This window comes from Cynocephalus volans, chromosome 15, assembly GCF_027409185.1.
Source record: "Cynocephalus volans isolate mCynVol1 chromosome 15, mCynVol1.pri, whole genome shotgun sequence".
Taxonomy (NCBI): Eukaryota; Metazoa; Chordata; class Mammalia; order Dermoptera; family Cynocephalidae; genus Cynocephalus; species Cynocephalus volans.
In genome coordinates, this window is record NC_084474.1 from 56,678,993 (window position 1) to 56,697,057 (window position 18,065).

Genomic DNA, 18,065 nt, shown 5'->3' on the forward strand with positions numbered 1-18,065 from the left:
GCCTGTGAAGACAGAGGGATATGGCCTCTGGGGAATCTCTGTTTGTAAATCAGGCAGCAGCCCCAAAGAGATGGGGGTCAGAGAAGCCATTTCTGAAAAGGAGTCAGGGCTAGCAGGGCAGGTGGAGTGTACCTGTGACATGTGATGTCCTTTCTCAGAACAGGCTCTATGGCCGGGTAGAAAGTAGGGGTGTTTGGGGAACAGATCTAGTCAATGTGCATAGGCTATGCCAGTTCTGCAGGCTAAAGAGTTTTTCCAAACACCACTGCTTTTGGAAAGCTGTTGTGGAGCTCATCCAAACACCTCAGCAGTATCTCTTGGATAGCTGACATTTTTCCTTCCGGAGCTGGGGCAATGTGGCTGGGCATGGCAGCTAAAGACTTCCTCTGAGTTTCAAGTACCTCGTAACTCCACAATTTCCCTGTGAGAGCAAAGCAGAGTCAAAAAGGGCCACTGACCCCATAAACATTTGGAAAGTATGTTTCTCCGACCCTATAACTTCCAAGTGTTCAACCTCCCCACGTCCTGACTGCTTCCAGGCCAAGAGCCCTCTGTGGGTAGGTGACATGATAGAAGGGCCCAAGTTCTTGTCCTTGCTGGAGATCTGACCTGGCAAGTCACTTAACTTCTCCATGCCTAGGGTTGTAAAGATCAAATAGGATGACACATGTGAAAGTGCTTTCTCGACCCTAAAAATGTTCTTTAAGTATATTTTTATTAACTGTGTCTTTAACATTTCTGTCTCGTAAAGGAAGAAATGAGCAACTAGAATTTTCAAACTATTACATTATAGTATCTCTAACTTCAGTTAGGCACTTAATTGCATATGGCAATTTTAAACACCATTTCTGGGGATGGATTAAATGGTGACAAATCTATAGTTCCCAAGATTAGGAGAATTGGTTGGTCTTACTTCCCCTCTCTTCTTCCTGCCACACATCTGGTAGTTCTAGGACCAGATATTTTTAGATAACCCAGAGATTATATGGGACACAGAAAGGCTCTTGAACTTTAAGAGGAAAGAAAGCTGGTGTGGCCCCAGCTTGAGATGCCCACTGTGAACTCTGATGAGTCCAGAAATGGATGTGCTGCTCAAGGTGTGTGCTAGGTTAGGACTGGAGCTCCAGGGGGCCCAGGGGCAGGCCAGTGTTGGCAAGTACAGCCAGTACACACTGAGGAGGGATCTATTTCACTCGCAGAACTCACAGGTTTCTGGAAATTACCAGAGAAGCAGAAAGACCCCATGAGCCCACTGTAGTTTCCACAGACAGACTAAATGATTCCCTTGCATGGATGAGGAAATACAAGTCATGGTGACCATAGCAAAGATCAGAGCTTTAAGACCTTCTACCCTGTCATTGGGAGCCATGCCTAAAAGGGTGACATCATCAGGGCAGATTCGTGGCTCCGCACATAACTGATTTCTATCATCGGGTACAATTTTATATAGTGGAAACTGATTAGTGGCTGGGGGCTTCTCTCAGTGGGAAGAGAATAGACCCCTCGGGCTCGAAGGGAGTCAGGGAGTTAGGATGGAGACAGCCACATGTCAGCCAGCTCAGGTCTCTTCTTTCTGATCACCTGGAAGCTCCAAGAAGAGTGTGTGGAGAGAAGAAAGCTCTTATGCTGAGAGTTAGCACATTTAAGCCTATAATTCTCACCATAAAAAGGTCCCAAAGTCCCAAAACAATGACCTTAAGGGCCCCAAGATAACCTCATCGTCACTTCCTCTGGTTACAGCAACTTAATCCATTGGACTAAACTAAAGCAAAAATGCTCCTGCCATTGCTCAAATGTTTCTCTTTGCTGGGATACTCTTTGAAACCAGACAACTCTTATAGTTCCTTTGCTACCATAATTTAATAATGACTCTGTGCCTGGTACATGACTGCCTATCTGCATTTTGAATAGTGGTATTACCAGCCCCAATTTACAAAGAGAAACCCAGATTCAGAGAAGTTAAGAACTTGCCTGAGGTCACAAAGAAAGGACTTGGACACCCTAGCCTGGGGTCTGCAGCTTCTGAGTGACAAGTTCTGTTCACCACCCCACACAAACTTCCCCAAAGGAGTCACCATCACCTTCTGGTTGCTTAGTCAGCAAGGCAGTTGCTCCTTTACCCAGCACATTCATCCCAGGTCCCCAGCTTCCCCGTTTCCATGCATTATCCAATGACAGTGCCCCACACCACTGCACATTATTACTTAAATAATTTCTAGCAACTTAACCTGAACTTGTAACATTTTACTGCTTCCTCCCAGAACCTCAGCTGGCTGCGGTTGCAAGCTGAGCAGTGTGTAAAGAACTGAAGATGGGAGAGAGGACAAATCCTTTCAAGCTCATCTTTTCTACCCTTTGCTCAAAGCTGCTTTTGGTCACTTTGATCTCTGCAAGGCGCACACTCCCTCAGATGTGCAGAAGGCATGTTGCCAAGCAATACAGTTTTAAATTCCTTTGCAAACAAACAAACAAAAAATACCCTTGAAAATCCTGTTCTGCAAACTTTCAGCTCTGAAGCTTCCTTTTTATAGATTTTTCCAAAGCAACTTATTTTCAAAGATTTGTAATATTCTGAAATATCCATAGCAATCTTCACCTCTAACTATACCATCTGGCTGCTTGACAAACAATAATTTCTCTGAGTTGGGATGGTTTCCAAAAAAATATAATAATAAAAGGAAAAAGTAGGCTCCTCACTAAGTTTACATGACATTTGCACGTTGTTCAAGTGCTTCTCAAACAAAAACAAGCGTCTGCAACGTCTATGGGAGTGAGGGAGCGAGGGCTTCAGGAGGGCTGCCTATCACTCACTTCAAAATACACACAGCTGGGTACCACTGTCCTTGTGTGGACACCTCTGCACTTGGGGCCTCCTATGGAATTATTCTTTCCTTTGGAGAACGATGCTGAGGCCTAAAATATGACAGAGGCAAAGGACGGCAGAGCACGCGTCTACGCAGGTGAGCCTCCCTGTGGGCAGTTCCTGGGATGGCCCTTGGCATGGCCACATGATGGCTCTGGGAAATGGGCCATGTTTCAGTGACTCACGGATGCACTGTAGGGACACAAGTGAGTGCCTTATCCTCTCTGAGCACTTCACAGCCATCCCCAGGCAGAAGGTGAAGCTGCCAAATCCTGGGAGACCCTGCACCTCAGCAGAGCTGCAGTGCAGACAGATGGGAGTCCCTGCAGCCCCTTACCAAGCAGACTGATGCCCAGCCGAGACAGGCCCTGTCGTAGCCCCTCGCCCAGGCTCTCGGGGAGCTGCCGCCGCCACTCCTCCTGCCGGTGGTAGTGCTCCTCGTCCAGTGAGAGCCGGTCCATGTTCCGGGCCAGGCTTGTGGCCAGGTTGGTGATGGACGTGAGAGTACCTGAGGGCACAAGAGCACAGAGGTTGGCCGCCTTGTCACATACGTGGTGGACCCCAGGACAGTGGTCCTGGAGGGCTGGAGGAAGCAGGGAGTGGTCCTAGAGGGCTGGAGAGAGCAGGGAGAAGGGGTGGTGGGGACACTTGTATCCCTCCTGGTCATGCCCAGTGGTGAGTGACAGTGGGTCCCTCTTGGGCAATTTGAAGCAAGAGCCTTAGGAGAGTGAGGGGAAGACGAACATTTACGCACAAGGGTGATGGCACTGCACAGGGCTAGAGCGGGAATCTCAGCTGCCACAAAGGGGCCCAGAGCTTTATATGAAACCATCCTTTACTACCATTTAATTGTCATAGTGTGGTTAAAAGAGTTAGTTTTGAAATCCTCATTGAGGCCTAATTTTGAGGGTTAAAATTTGCCTGCTCTAATTTTAAAGGTTAAAGTTATGTTGCTGAATTTTAGACAGACTGTGAAGAAATATCTCCACTTTAGGAATAAAATTTATTCCCTCCTTAGTACTTCAGTCAAAATAAAAGGAGACACTGAACACTCTGAGGAAGTAATTATTGTGCCACAAAGAATATGTATAATTTTGATATTCAGGATGTTAACTGAAAAAAAGGTGAGGACAATGAGGGAGTAAATCATGTGACAGTCACAATTCCATATGGCTATTCCAGCCTCTTGCTCAAAACAGTCCCAACTCCCTCCAGCAAGTCTGCATATATCTCAATGACCAAAACTGAAAGGCATCAATGGACATTTCGTGAAGCTAATGAGCTAACTCATCTGTTATCAGGCATCCAGTTTCAAGAAGAAATGGCAGATGTTTTCGCAGCTGCATCTTTCCCAGTAATCTGAGAAGAAAAAATACACACACACAGACACACGCACACACACATGCACGCACACACACACGCACGCACACGCGCACGCACACGCGCACACACACGCACGCACACACACACGCACACACACACGCACACACACACACACACACGCACACAAATCAGCAAACCAAACAGACTTTGCTAAGAGAAGGAGAGAACAAGTGTGAAAAACATCCAGTGAGTCAATATGCTAAAATTACTGCTGAATTTAGCAGGTGTTGGTTGTCTTATTTTAAAATAAAAACAGAACCACAGAGATTCCAGTGTCAAGAGTGAGAAATCCGCCAGTGACTCATCTGGTGAGTTTCTGCAGCTCTGCTCCAGGCCTCCCCAGATGATTTGGGGCCTGGGGGAGTGGTCCTTTTTCACTGTCTGTGGAATTTGTTTTTATTGCTCTTGCTGTTCTCTTGCCAACCCCCCACCCATAGTCCCTCATCCCCGCTATGGATCATGGATTCTCATATTTCAAGCTCAAGTCTTCTTCTGAGGCCTTCTAGAGACTTCCACAACCTGCCCACCCATAATGGAGTTGCAGCACTGTCTACGGTGAAATGCTTATTATGGGGAAAAGCCCTTTGCCCTGTTTTCTCTGCCTCCCGCTAAGAGGAAAAGGGGATTCAGATGGCCTGTGTTAGTTCCCAAGTCACTGTCGACCTGATCAAAATATCATTAAGCAAACACAAACGTATAAAACTAAAATATTCTTGTGGGGAAGCAGTTTGGCCTCTGTGCCCGATGACCTATCTGGACCACAAGATGGCGCTGTTTACGTGTAGTGTTAGAGAGAAGTTGGCTGTTTGATCTCTAAACCCACTTCCATGTCAAACTGGATCCATATCCTTAAGACAGTTATGACAACTGTATCTACATTTAAAAAAATATGATGAGGCAACGCAGTGTAGGATTTCTGATGTTTAGCAGAAATCCTGAACACCTTTAATATTTCTGTATTTATCACATGGAATAACAGTTGAGCCAATCCTTGTTTTCCCAATGGGGGGCTTAAAATTCTGAAGTTTCTGAAACATTTTCACACACTACAGGCAAGTAGTGATCTGTTAAAAACATAAGACATTATATATGAGCTTTGTTACAAATCCAACATTTTACTGCAAGCTAACAAGCCAAACAAAGCTAGAGGCAATCTGAATGCATTTAAAACTTTAACACATTCTTTAAAAATAAAACAGAAGGCAGGGAAGGAATAAAATTAAGGCCTTACTACAAGGAAATGAAATAGCTACCTTTGGAAATGTGCTTTACAAACGATGTCGTCCCTCTGGAAACTCCACTCACGAAGGCTCCTGGGCCTCGGGTCAGCCCCTCATATGGAAGCCTAAAGAAATCGGCGATCCCATTCCCTATGCTTCTCACCAAACTTGCAGGGCTGCCGAGGATTTCCAGAGATCCAACCACCCAGCCTGCAATGGACCAAAGGGATGGGGTTACCGAAACCTCAAATACAGCACTTTCAACATTTGTGAAAAGTGACCCATTTCCCCTACAATTCATTTTTCACACTAGAATTGAGAATGTAATAAGCTTCTTTGGAGCAAAATAAGGGAAATAACTCATTCACTGTGAATTCATAAATGGCAAACTTTCATACTTTATAAATCAAAGTGGTCCTCTGGCAGCCTCACAAATGGCTTTAATATGACTTCCTGGCGTGGGCCTCCTGTATTCCTGCTAAAAGGGATCCATGTGCAGGGAAAAGCCACTCCCACCAGCCCAAGGAAAGGTGCTTGTTGGGCTGCAGGTGACACAGGCTGGGAAGTTCTCTCAAGACTCCGCAGGGAAGTAGCAGAGGTACCAAGATGAGGAGGAGATGCTTGGTCAGGGGGAAGAGGCCAGATGCTAAATGGGGTGTTGTGAAGAGGATACAAACTTTGGACAAGGATGGAGGAGTTATTTTTAATCTTTTCCAACCTTGCTGGTTTGAGTGCTTCCCTTTGGAGCAGGGCTGGAGCCAGACAAATGCCTCCCTATTCGACTTCAGCTTTGGTTGTGTAAACATCGGTGACAGGGACATACTGATTAGGTTAGCGAGAGGGGAGTGTTCCCTGTGAATGTCCCACGAGGGTAGCTTTGGATCTGGTTTCCTATCTAAGTGAGGGCTTGCCAGGAGCTGGCCTGCTCAGTGGCCTGATTGCTACGTCCGCTGCCTCATGGCAATGTGGCTGGGGTGCAGAGTCCAGCAGGGGCTGCCCTTCCCTGTCTTCTTCAGGGTGGGGACTTGGGACTGTAGGCCCAGAGGACTGGAGGGGTAGGCAAGGGCCAAAGGACCAAAAGAGGAAGAGTCCAAAAAGACAACTTCCTCCAGGAATCCTCTGACCAGGGGCTGAAGACGCTGTAACAGGAAGGCCGTGGGGACAGTCCTGTGTGGAGCCATCCCTCCCTCACCAGAAGGTTCTTGGAGGACAGTCCTGTCACAGAGATCCTCAGTCAAGTTACCAATCTGAGAGGATCAGAAAGGTGTGGGTGTAAGAGCCAAGCCAAGGTCCTAAAGAGTTCCCCTGCCCAGTGCATGCAGACAGGGATATTCCTAAATTTGGAGCCCCCTCCCTTTTCTGGAACATTATTAGGTTGGTAACATTAGGGTTTAGGTCAAAGGAGGGAATAATTTCCAGAAGATGAAGATTACAAATGGAATGGCCTGTGGGTGCTAGGCATTCAACTCAATTCTCACAGCAACTGTGCAAGAAAAGTTCTTTTTACCTCCAAATAAATTCAGGCTAGGTAATGAATGAGCTGCTGCTTGGGTTCAGGGACTGGACTAGGCACAGGAAGCAGAGGCAAAACCAACATGGTGTTACTATGTCTCCATGGTCTTACAGTCAGACAGGAAAAGGAGGAAACTGAGGCTCAGAGGTGAAGTCAATTGCTCCTAATCTCCCGACTGACTAGACATGTGGGCTGGGTTTCCAACCCAGGTTTACCTGATTCCAAAGCCTAACCACCCCCGACCTCTAGGCCCCGCTTCCATGAGTCCAGGTTATAAAGAGTAGGCAGGGTACTGTGGGAAGTTATGGAATATTCTTCCTTGGAGGGCCCGCTCTGGAGGTAAAGAAACAGCAGATTCCCTTTAGTCTGGAATGGTTTTAAGTTTCTCCCGAAGGAAACGTCTGGTCTAAACATCTTAATTCCCCTTTCCTCCAAAGATTCCACATATAAAGAAAGGAGAGTAGCTATTGACAAGCAAAGACCACTCTATGACAGGTCCACTCAGGCCAGCGCAGCGGGTGCACAGAGGGAGTGGGAAGCCCCAGCCCTTCCAGCTCGCTCCCGCCCGGCTGCTGGGGGCCCTTCCTTGCTCTTTCTGGCCCGTGAAGGGTGGGGCTAGGGTCTCCCGGACTGTGACCACTGAAGCCGGAAGCACTGCCCACTGGGAGGGCTATGTGTGCACCACTGCCACATCTCAGCGGCATCTGAGCTGGCCAGAAAAGGGCAGGAAGTATCCAAGGGTACTCTTTCTTTATCTTCCTACAGAAGCAAATATGAGGGTACTTCAGAAAGTCTATGGAAAGATTCCTATCATGTTTTAATTCTATTTTTCCATGAACTTTTTCAAGTGCCCTCGTGTATATTTTGCTTACTTGTTTGGAAGTCTTGTTGAAAAAGGGAGTCTGTCGGGCTTCCTATCAAATTGAGACTTGAGGGTAGAGAGGGACCTCAGGAAATTATAAAGCCCACATTCCTTCAAATAGGGTAAGTTACTCATTTCCAATTACTGTTTATTTTTAAAACCTCTTCAAGGTGACTCCACAAATTTCCCTAGAAATGAGGTCAGGGTGTTATTGACCATCACAGGCAGGAAACTTCTCAAGTTCAGTAGGTGAAGCTGACGCAATGCGACGCAGGTGCCACCTGCTCGCTCCCAGGCCAGCCCTCTCCTTTCCCTACAAGAACGCGGGTCCACTCTCAGTAAGACTTCTCTATCTGGGGTTGGTACCTCTGGCCGTCTTCCCCTTTCCTACTCCTCCAGTCACTGCTCTCTTTCAGTGATCTGCAGATTACCCATAGGATTTTAGTGACAGGATTTCCCATTAGGCTCTAAAAACTTGCCCTCTATATTAGAATTCCTTAGAGGATTTTTAGGGGAATTACAAAAAATCCAAACTGCTCTTGTGAAAGCTCATTAAACATAATACAGAGATAACTTCAGCACATGGCTGCAGGGACACGGTTACTTGGTACCATAAATGGAGCTTCTCTGCCAGCTCATGGCACAGACAGGTGCCCCGAACCTCAGCATCACACAGTGTCCGGACGAGAGCCTCATTCCTTCTCAGGCCTCAAATCTGAGCCAGTACCTACAAGCCTGCTTCTCATGCTAACAGCAAAAACTCCCCAAAAGGCTGAGTTTCTGGAATTATTTATAAATATATGTCTATTAAATTTGAGATGTTAACTGCTTATTTTTAAACTATTTCTTAGCAAGAGGGAAATATTTTCCTCGTTGTTGAGCAAGCTATCAAAACAATAGGTCTGACAGGGCCCTCTCCCTGATCTTGCCATTTTCTTTTATAAAAGAATTCTGGATAGCCCTATTCATTGTATGAATTTCATTATGGAGAAAATGTCATCTTACCAGTATGGCAATAACATAGATGGGTCATTTACTGCTAGTCTTAATCTCAGATAGGAATGCACTCACTAGCTATGACGTTACCAAGTGGGTAGAACAAAGGTTTTTTCCCTTGTTATTTTCAGAAAGTAAGATTTCCATGTTCTTTACTGGGAATGACTGACAAGGCCTAATCTGGATGGTGCTCTTTACTTGAATTCTTGGGACCATGAGGAACCAGATTATGACACTGAAAACTACTTTAGTGAACTTGGTTCAGGAAAACATGCTCTGAGGCCGATGACCATAAAATGTGCTGAGGCCACATGGTTCCCAACACTCAATCTTTAGCACAGAGTACTCCCCACAAAATTTTGTACACATATTCTAACCACGCTTTGCAGACTTTTGCAGACTGAAAAGGGAAGCCTTGCTTGCTCCCATTGAGCCCCTAAGAGACAGCAGTCCGTGGCCAGCAGGAGGCCACTTGTGCTGTTTCAGAGGTTGGGAAGAGGGAGCAAGGGCTGTTCTTTGGACTCAGGTCTGAGGAGCGGCTGAGACATACTGTCTTTGGGATCTGTTGAGATAGGCAGTGAGTGCAGCACCGGATGGGGAGAGGGCTCCTCACATATCTTATGGACATACAAAACCCCTGAATTTCTCACCTGTTCATTCATGAACAGCAGTGAAGAAAACTAACAGCCTAGAACTGGATTTCTTTTAGGCCCCAGGCCTCAAGGGCTGACTAGTTTTCCTGGCTGATTCATGTGCTAAGAAAGGCCCTTGTGCCTTCAAGGTGCTAAAAAAGTGTTTGTTAAATTGAATTAAAATTCTAAGTTACACAATGGCTACTATTACTTAAGTATTTAAGTGCCAAGCAAAATGCTGCATACTTTACATACTTTAATTTGATCTCAAAAATCTTAAAACCCCTTTTATGGATAAGGAAACTGAGACTCAGGGAGGTTCAATAATTTGCCCAAGGCCTTATATCCATCAGTGGCAGAGTCTAGACTTAGATGCAGTTCTGTTTAACTGTAAAGCCCATGCATATCACCTCTCATCAGTTGCTTCCTTATGTCTTGAATAAGGCACTACTCCAAAGCATGTCATTTTTGCCCAGGTTCTAGTCATCACAGACCCTCATCTGGCATCCTCACCTGCTCTAAAGAGGGCCCCAGCGGCATAGTGCATTGCCAGGGCATGCACGAGCTGCCTCGCAGTGGTGAAGATGGGGCCTCTTTCAAACACTGAGAAGGAGAGAGGAGTGTGGTCGGAGGCTATGTACAGCTTGAGAGAAGCGTGGATGCTGACGAGCAGATGCACTGGCTGTATCACCAGTTTCCGTAACTTCACGGGATTTACCAAGGCCCTGGCATGCTGTCTGACCTGCACAGGCAACACCTGTTCACCACTGGAGAGTTGCAGGGATTGACCAGCCAGATTGCTGGTAGGAAGGTAAGTGTCAAATAAAGTTTTGATGTAGTATACAAATGTGTCTTCCACATATAACCGTGCAGGTTTCAATTCAAAACTAAACTCATTAATATCAAATAGGAAGCTGTTGCCCTCAGTTAAGGTGATGCAAAGCTTGATAAAACAATTTTCCTTATATTCTTCCAAATCTTTGCTGGATACAAGGAGACTCTGCATTTTGGAACACTGAGTTGGTTCTGTTTTTTCTCCCTGGCAGACCAAGACAGCAAAGTGAAAATTGGACTTGTTATAAAGCTGGTTGTCCAACTGCAGGTCCCCACAGCAGACTTCCACACAGTAAAGCTGAAAGAGTGCAGCAGCGGGCTCTTCCCCAGGGAGGGGACCGGTGCCTGGGGCCATGTGGAGAAAAACATTGTCCAGTGTGAGTCTCAGAAGTTCAGACGATGCTTTCTGGTGGGAGAGGTCATCAAAGACTGCCAGGCTCAACTGAGCGATGAACATTTTAAATGTAACAATCTTCTCCAGAGTTCTAGAGGAGAAAGGGAAAAGAACATTAGTTTCCCTCTGCTTTTCTTTCTTCTTTTTTTAATGACAGTGCCTTATTAAATACCTCCTGATGGGACATCAGATTCTCATAAGAAACAAATAAGAACTTAACTTTCAGTACATCGTGTCTGGACAGAGCCAGCCACACTCCACCCGTATTGGGAAATGTTCCCAATGGGACTATTACAAGTTTTTGTCATGTTTCTGTATGTGCTTCCCTTATCAACACCAGATCTTTACTCCAAAATCCCTCTAGTCTTTGTGCACTAATTCTCTATTATGATGAACACAAAGCAGAAAGATATAATAAAATAACTAAGACTTCTTAAACTGAAAAAAGTGAGGCAAGCAGAAGAAAACTTAGCATGAACTCCTGCCACCACTGTCCACCTACCTGGGCCTGAGTCCCTGCACTGCTGTCCTCCTCGCCCCCATTTCTAGAGCTGGACTGCCCTGCTCCTATCTCAGGCGAGCCCCCTGATGTGCTCTAAATCACTCTGCTCTCACCTACTCAAGGACGTTGCTCCAGAAATTCACCCCTCTCCTACATCTCTTTTTCATCATTATTAATAGCTTATAAACATGCTGTTATTTCTCTTATCTTAACAAAATCCCTTGTAACTCTACTTCCTCCTCTAGCTACCACTTATTTTTCTGATTCCCTTTCCATAAAAATTCCAAAATGTTTCTACAGACATTATCTCCTGTTCCTCTCCTTCCCTTCTCTCTGAAGCTTGCTCCAAGCAGGTCTTTGCCTGCCGCCCCCTCCCCACCAACAAAACAATTCTCATCAAGGTCATCAGTGGCTTCCACTTGGCTAAGTCAAATGATGGGCTTTCAGTTTTCTGCTTACTTGACCTGCCAGTGGCCTTTGGCATTGTTGATAACTCACTCCTCTGGGAAGCGATTTCTTCATGTGTCTTCTCTCAGCTCTTCTACCTCTCTGGTCATTCATCCTCAGTCAACCATGAAAATCCCTCTTCCTCTCTTTTCCTCTCTTGGATCTCTTAAACTTAAGGTGTCTAAGGCTCAGCTGCTGGTCCTCTTCTTGTCCTCATTTTCACTCCCTTCCTTGCAGATCTCATTCAGTCTCATGACTTGAAATACCATCTCTATGCTGATGACTTCCAAAGTATATATTTAACCTAAAACTCCCCCTGGATTCCAATACTGTATGTCTAACCACCTATCCACATAGTCACTTAGATGTCTAAATGACATCTAAACTTATCATGTCTATAATCAAACTCTTGATCTTACCCCCCCTAAACCTACAGATAGTCTTTCCCATCTCAGTCAACCACATCCTACCAGCTGCTCAGACCAAAATTTTGAGACATCCTTAATGCCTCTATTTTCAATGCTTATCCGATGTATCAGGGAAATCCCATTGGTTTTTCCCTAAAAGTATATCCAGAATCTGACAATTTCTTTCCACTTCCACTGACACCCCTGTAGTCTAAGCCACCATGGCTCTAGCGTGAATCACTGTAATAATCTCCTTAGTCTCCCTTCTTGCTTCTGCCCTTGTTTTTCTACAGTCTACTTCAACAAAGCAGCCAATAATCTAAAAATTTAAGAGTGTGTAACTTCTCTGCTCAAAATGCTCCACTGACTTCCTCATTTCACTTAGAATTAAAACTAAGTCCTTACAATGGCCTACCAGGCCCTACTCAATGTCTCCCTCCTCCCAGCGCGCTCTCTCTGTACTACTACTGTCACCTTCTCCCCTCACTGGGCCTACACTGGCCTCTTCCCTGCTCCTCCAATAGGCCAAGCATACTGTGTCAGGCCTTTGAACTGGCTATGCCCTTTGTCTGGAAAGCTCTTCCATCATATAACTGCGCTTGCTGCTTTCAACTCTTTGCTCAAATATCATCTTTTTGGTGAGACTTACCCACACCAATTTGTTTAAAACTACACTCTTCCTGTCCCTAGGCCCTGGCACTCCTGACCCCTCTTACAGGGCTCTGTTTCTATCCCTGTAAAATGCTGACTTTCTGCTGTACCATAAAAGTTCCTTTTTTATTATGTTTATTGTCTGTCCCCCTCATTCCATTCCTATAAGAATGTAATCTCCTCAAGGGTAGGGATTTTCACCTCTTTATTTACTGGTGTATTCCTGTCCCTAAAAGAGCACCTGTATCTGGTAAGCACTTGAAAAATATTTCTTGGCTTCTGGTCAAGATGGTGGAATAGACAGTCCCCAGCATCACTCTCTTGCACAAATCAACCAACTTACAACTATTAAAAAGTAACAACAAACAAGTTGAGGCTACTAGAGCTCAGGGGAAGAGGAGGAGAGATCTATGGAGTGCATAAAGGCAGGACAAGCCACAATAAGAGAAAGAAAGGATTTCTCCCATCATTTCGAGCCTCGACCACTTCAAGGCTGGAGCTGCTGAGCACATGGAGCAAGAGCTGGAAAAATTGCAGCTGTGCCCTTCGTATGAAGTTGTTTGGAGGCTGCAGGGGAGAAGAGGGCCCTGGTTGCTGCCAGGCCAGCAAGACCACTGACAGGGTTCCTGTGGACCCACATAGGAATGAGGAGCCACAGACAACTGAAAAAGGAGCCACTCAGAGGCCAGTGAATCACTGCAAGGGACTAGCACATGGCCCACCCCATGAAAAGTGTTTGAAGCACGGGTGGTGAGGGAGACAGGCCCACCGGGGGAATACTGGGGCACAGCATGGACAGCTGATCTGTGTTCCAATTAGCACAGGCCTACTCTGTGTAGACTGGTCAGGAATACAGAACTGCAGGGGGTGCAGTTTGCTGAAAAGACTCAGGTTCAGACCAAAGCTGCACAAAAAGCCTTCCCCAGGGAATCAGCAGCAAAGCAGCAATTTAGCTCAACCACAGAGCTCAAGTGCTGGTCCCCACAGGAAGTTCCCCCATTTTAGAAGTAAGCAAAGGACAACAAATTACTTCCAGTGCAGAGTTTAAGTGGTGGAAACAGCAAATAATCCAATACAGAACTGAAAGAAAAAACAAAATACCCACAGACCGGAGACAAAGTTTTATGTTACCCAGTAAAGGTCTCATTTCACCAAAGAGCACCTATAACACCTAGAAGGACTGGAAGCCTCCTGGGCTCACAAGTCAGGAAGGAGGGCCAGGAGCCTCAGCCATGCCCCCCGACACCCATAACCAGCCCAGTGATGATCACTGAGCTGCTGCAGGAAGCACCCCAGGCCCCCAAACCAGGATGGTGGGGGGCCTTGGGCCTTGGCCATACCCTCCTGACACCCACACCCAGCCCAGCAATGACCACTGAGCTGCTGCAGGAAACACCTGGGGCTCTCAAGCCAGGGCAGTGGGGGGCAGAGGGCTTTGGCCACACCCCCCTGATATTTGCATTCAGCCCAGCAACAACCAAGCCACCAGTGGAAGCCCCCTGGTCTCTCCTGCAGGAATGAGGGGGTGTATGCCATGGGCCTCAACTACACCCTCCTCTCCTTCCTTCTCTTCCCACCCTATTTCCTCCCCCTTTCCCCTCTTCCCCTCCCACCCAACTGCTCCACAACAACATCTTAGAGTGTAAAAACAGATGGACCTGGGGACCGACCCCTCCTTCTGCAACCAGGTATACCACCACTGCCAGGGAGCCCACCTGGGGTCCTGAGGAATGGATCTGGGGACTGACTCCTCCTCATGCAACCAAGCAGGGAGCAAGCCAAAAACACCACTTCCATGTGGATGGCCCACCACAGCCACCAAAATAGCCACGGCTGCCACAAAAGTGGCTAGATGCCACAACCACCATGCAGATGGCCCACCAGCCACTTGAGTGCATTGACACAAGGAGAGTCACCAGTGGAGATCAAAGAAAAGAAGAGGACGTCTCTCTCCACAAAGCCCATTCCAGAGTGACAGAAGAAGCATCTATTCTACGATAATAGTGGGGAGCTGATCACACCTCTCTCAGCACTGGACAGATCATTTGGGCAACAAATCAACAGAGTAACCCTTACTCTTTCAGAAGAAGAGAAGAAATCTAGGGTTATCAGAGGTGGGAGGCGGGAGGGAGAGGTGGGGGGGAGAGATTGGATGAGGGGCATAAAGAATAAGTATGATTTGCAATAATGTATATGCTAATAATATTGACTTGATCAACATACATCAATATTGAACCCCAAAAACATATTAAAAATTTTTTTTATAGGTTTTCAAAAAAAAAAGAAAAGAAAAGAAAAACATTTCTTGAATAAATTACTTAAGGAAGTACAAGTAAACACGTGTAACTTTCTTATTTCTACCACTGAATGTATGTATGGGTTGTTGCTATTGCCATTAACATTTATGCCCTAGATAAAATGTTTCTGAAATAGTTGTGTAGGCTTAAAATTCTGTGCTATACAATTTTAAACTTAGTCTCCAATTTTGTTACACCGTTAATTTTTTACAAACACTTTTGAGCAATGAAAACTCTATCCAACATTATTTGATATATTATAAATTCAAATAAGCAGGGTCCAAATTAATGAGTTCTTAACCATAAAAGCAAGAAATTTTTTAAAGAAGAATTTAATGCTATTATAAAAATTAACATACAAAAATTATTAAATAATCACTTCTAACCCCTATTAGCAATTTTGATTTTGTTTTTCTTTTTCTTTCTGTCTTATTTCTAGGAGTGTTTTTTGTGAGTACGTGTGTGTCTATATATTGTATTTGTGGGTATATATATGTACAGATGACACAAATTTGAATCATATTTATATATTCAATATTATATTCTGCTTGATTTTAGAACATATATTCACTTTCCTATTTCATTAAAATGCTATAAGACCTATTTTTCTGTGGATGTACCATTTATGGTACATTTATGTATAATCTATTTCCCTACTGATAGGCATTTGTAACCTGAATATTTTGTCATTATAATTAATAATGCAGTAAACATCTCTGCATATATTTTGCCCACTTTATTTCCTTAATTCTTAAACTCTTAACACTCTTAAAAGTGGAATTTCTAAGCCAAAGGGATTTTAAATCTCTTAATACATATTACTAATGTGCCTTCCAGAAAATGGTACCAATTTTCACTTCTACTGGGACTGTATATGATGGAACATCAATGTTAATTTGATAAGTAACATCTTATTTAAGTTTGCATTTGTTTGATTACTTGTATTTCCTCTTCCTAGAATTTTCTGTTCCTGTCTATTGCCCTTATTTTTGTTTTTGGAAGAAGGGGATAACATTATATTATTCCTATTGAGTATGAGTTGACATTAACTCTTTGTCTGGTTTATGTTTTTAAAACCTGATGGCAATACTCAGTTTAAAAGGGGAAAATGTGGCTGTAAGAGGTGTACTTATATTTGATCTACATCTAATTGCTAAGTCTAATTACTATTTACTAGGTTGTCAGGTGGATAAAGAAGTAGTAACTTGCATTTCATACTAAGAACAACAGTATAATTCTATGATGCATATCCTAGTTTCTGAATCAGTTTGTTAAACTTATGACAGAAGAACTGGAAGGAGTACCCAAGAAAGATGATACATTGCTACCTATTGTAGGTATGATTTAATGCTAATAACCATATCCTTCCTATGGATTATATGATAACTAATCAAAAGCTTTAAAAAAAAAAATATATATATATAGAGAGAGAGAGAGAGAGAGAGCGATGACAGAGTGGTAAATAGTAGGTTTAAAGCATTATGATGAGAAGGCATACTATACTGCTACTATTAAACCTACCTGTTGGTATTAATTAAAATAGATCCTGCTTTTCCTTCTGGGGCTAAAGTGATGAAGACCGTGCCACACTGATGGACAATGTCCACGTACACATAGCCAAAGCCAGTCAGGAACACAACCTGCAAAAAGAATATTCAGAATCTGATTTAAAAATAAAAAAACACTACTGAAATGGATGACCTCAAATGTCTCAAGTTCTGATTCAATACCAGAAATACTTTCTGGTTAGATTTCTTTATGTCTATCTGTACAGGCTATTCCGTTGACTTGAAATTAAAAAAAAAAAAAAAAAAAAAGATCAAATCCAGATTTTTAATATCTAGCTAAGGTTCGTAGAAAAAAAGTGATGGATGATGGGGCACGAGTGGCTTCATTCTCTGCTTCTTTGGAATTGGCAAATAACTCTGTATGGGCTGGAGTCCAGCCATGGGGCCCACTTTATGTATGCATATGGATCTCTGTGGGAAAAAACCCTAAAACTCAGAACTTGAAATGCAATGTGCAAAAACTTTCAGGCTCTTGAGTGTTGGCCTACTACCACAGGGTGCCCTTCCATGCCACACGAAACACCAAAACCCACCAATAAGACATGTCATAATCCCCTCAAGGTACCAAACAAAACTTGTGACAAGAATGTTAGGTAAGTTAAGTTGCTTGGAGTCAAAATTAATTTTTCTACCATGAGAAGGTGGACTAAGACCTAAAAAAAATGTTCTATCTCAGAAGCCAGGTGCGAGGCCAGCAGGACAGATGTCATTTCAGCATTAAATACCTATGTTGCTTAAATGAATAAATATTTGAAAACAGAACAGAACTATTTGAAAAACAACTCCAAGAACACCATGTGCACAGGCAGGATTACCTGAGGGTAGAGGCAAGAAACTTCTTATGCTTGGGAACATTGATTCTCATGATTTTCAATATCAATTCAGTCCAAGTCTGGGCCCTTCATTATCGTTAGAATGGAAAATAAAAGAGGACTAAAAATTCCTGGTTGCAGGAACAAAGCTAGGTGCTTCCTCGACAGGTAATAAATGTATTCTAATTTTGACCACATGAAGAGGTATCAGAGACAGCATACCCAGAGCCACAGGAGAGAGTCACAGACTCATCTGGAAGCAACTTCAAGGTCAGTGTGCTGCTTTCTTGTGCAGTGACTCCTCCTCCAGAAATCCCGACCATCTTCATCATCCAGGACACCTGGCTGTCTTCTCTGCCTCCTCCCTCTGCTCCTCCCCTGCAGCCCACTGTCATCAGACCCTCTGGTTCTGCCCAGTTCCTCCACTGCTGCCTTCTTTTTCATTCTACAGCTGCTGCCCTTGCCTGCGACTCACCACTCCCTGCTCCTAGATATACTTTTCCTCATACAAGTCTTTTCAAAATTCTGTGTATCTGTGCATATGCAGCTTAAAGAACACCTTATTCTATGAAGTTATTCTTTAATTTTTCTATTTCCTTCCTCGGCTTGACACCTCCTCCTGCTTTCTAAAAGCGTTTTAACCATATTTCTATTTGATCACAAATTTTTCTTGTTTGTGTTATG

At 44.3% G+C, this 18,065-nt stretch overlaps 1 protein-coding gene across 2 annotated transcripts in view; it reads right to left on the reverse strand.

The window, feature by feature from the left end:
* The window catches only part of VPS13B (vacuolar protein sorting 13 homolog B), a 794,525-nt gene that overhangs the window by 11,980 nt on the left and 764,480 nt on the right, over positions 1-18,065 (reverse strand). For both annotated transcript variants that reach the window (XM_063079322.1, XM_063079323.1), the window contains exons 55-58: positions 16,523-16,641; positions 9,983-10,788; positions 5,500-5,676; positions 3,201-3,371 (exon numbers count right to left, since the gene is read on the reverse strand). In XM_063079322.1, the coding sequence (XP_062935392.1) occupies positions 3,201-3,371; positions 5,500-5,676; positions 9,983-10,788; positions 16,523-16,641 (1,273 nt within the window). The remainder of the gene's footprint in view (positions 1-3,200; positions 3,372-5,499; positions 5,677-9,982; positions 10,789-16,522; positions 16,642-18,065) is intronic.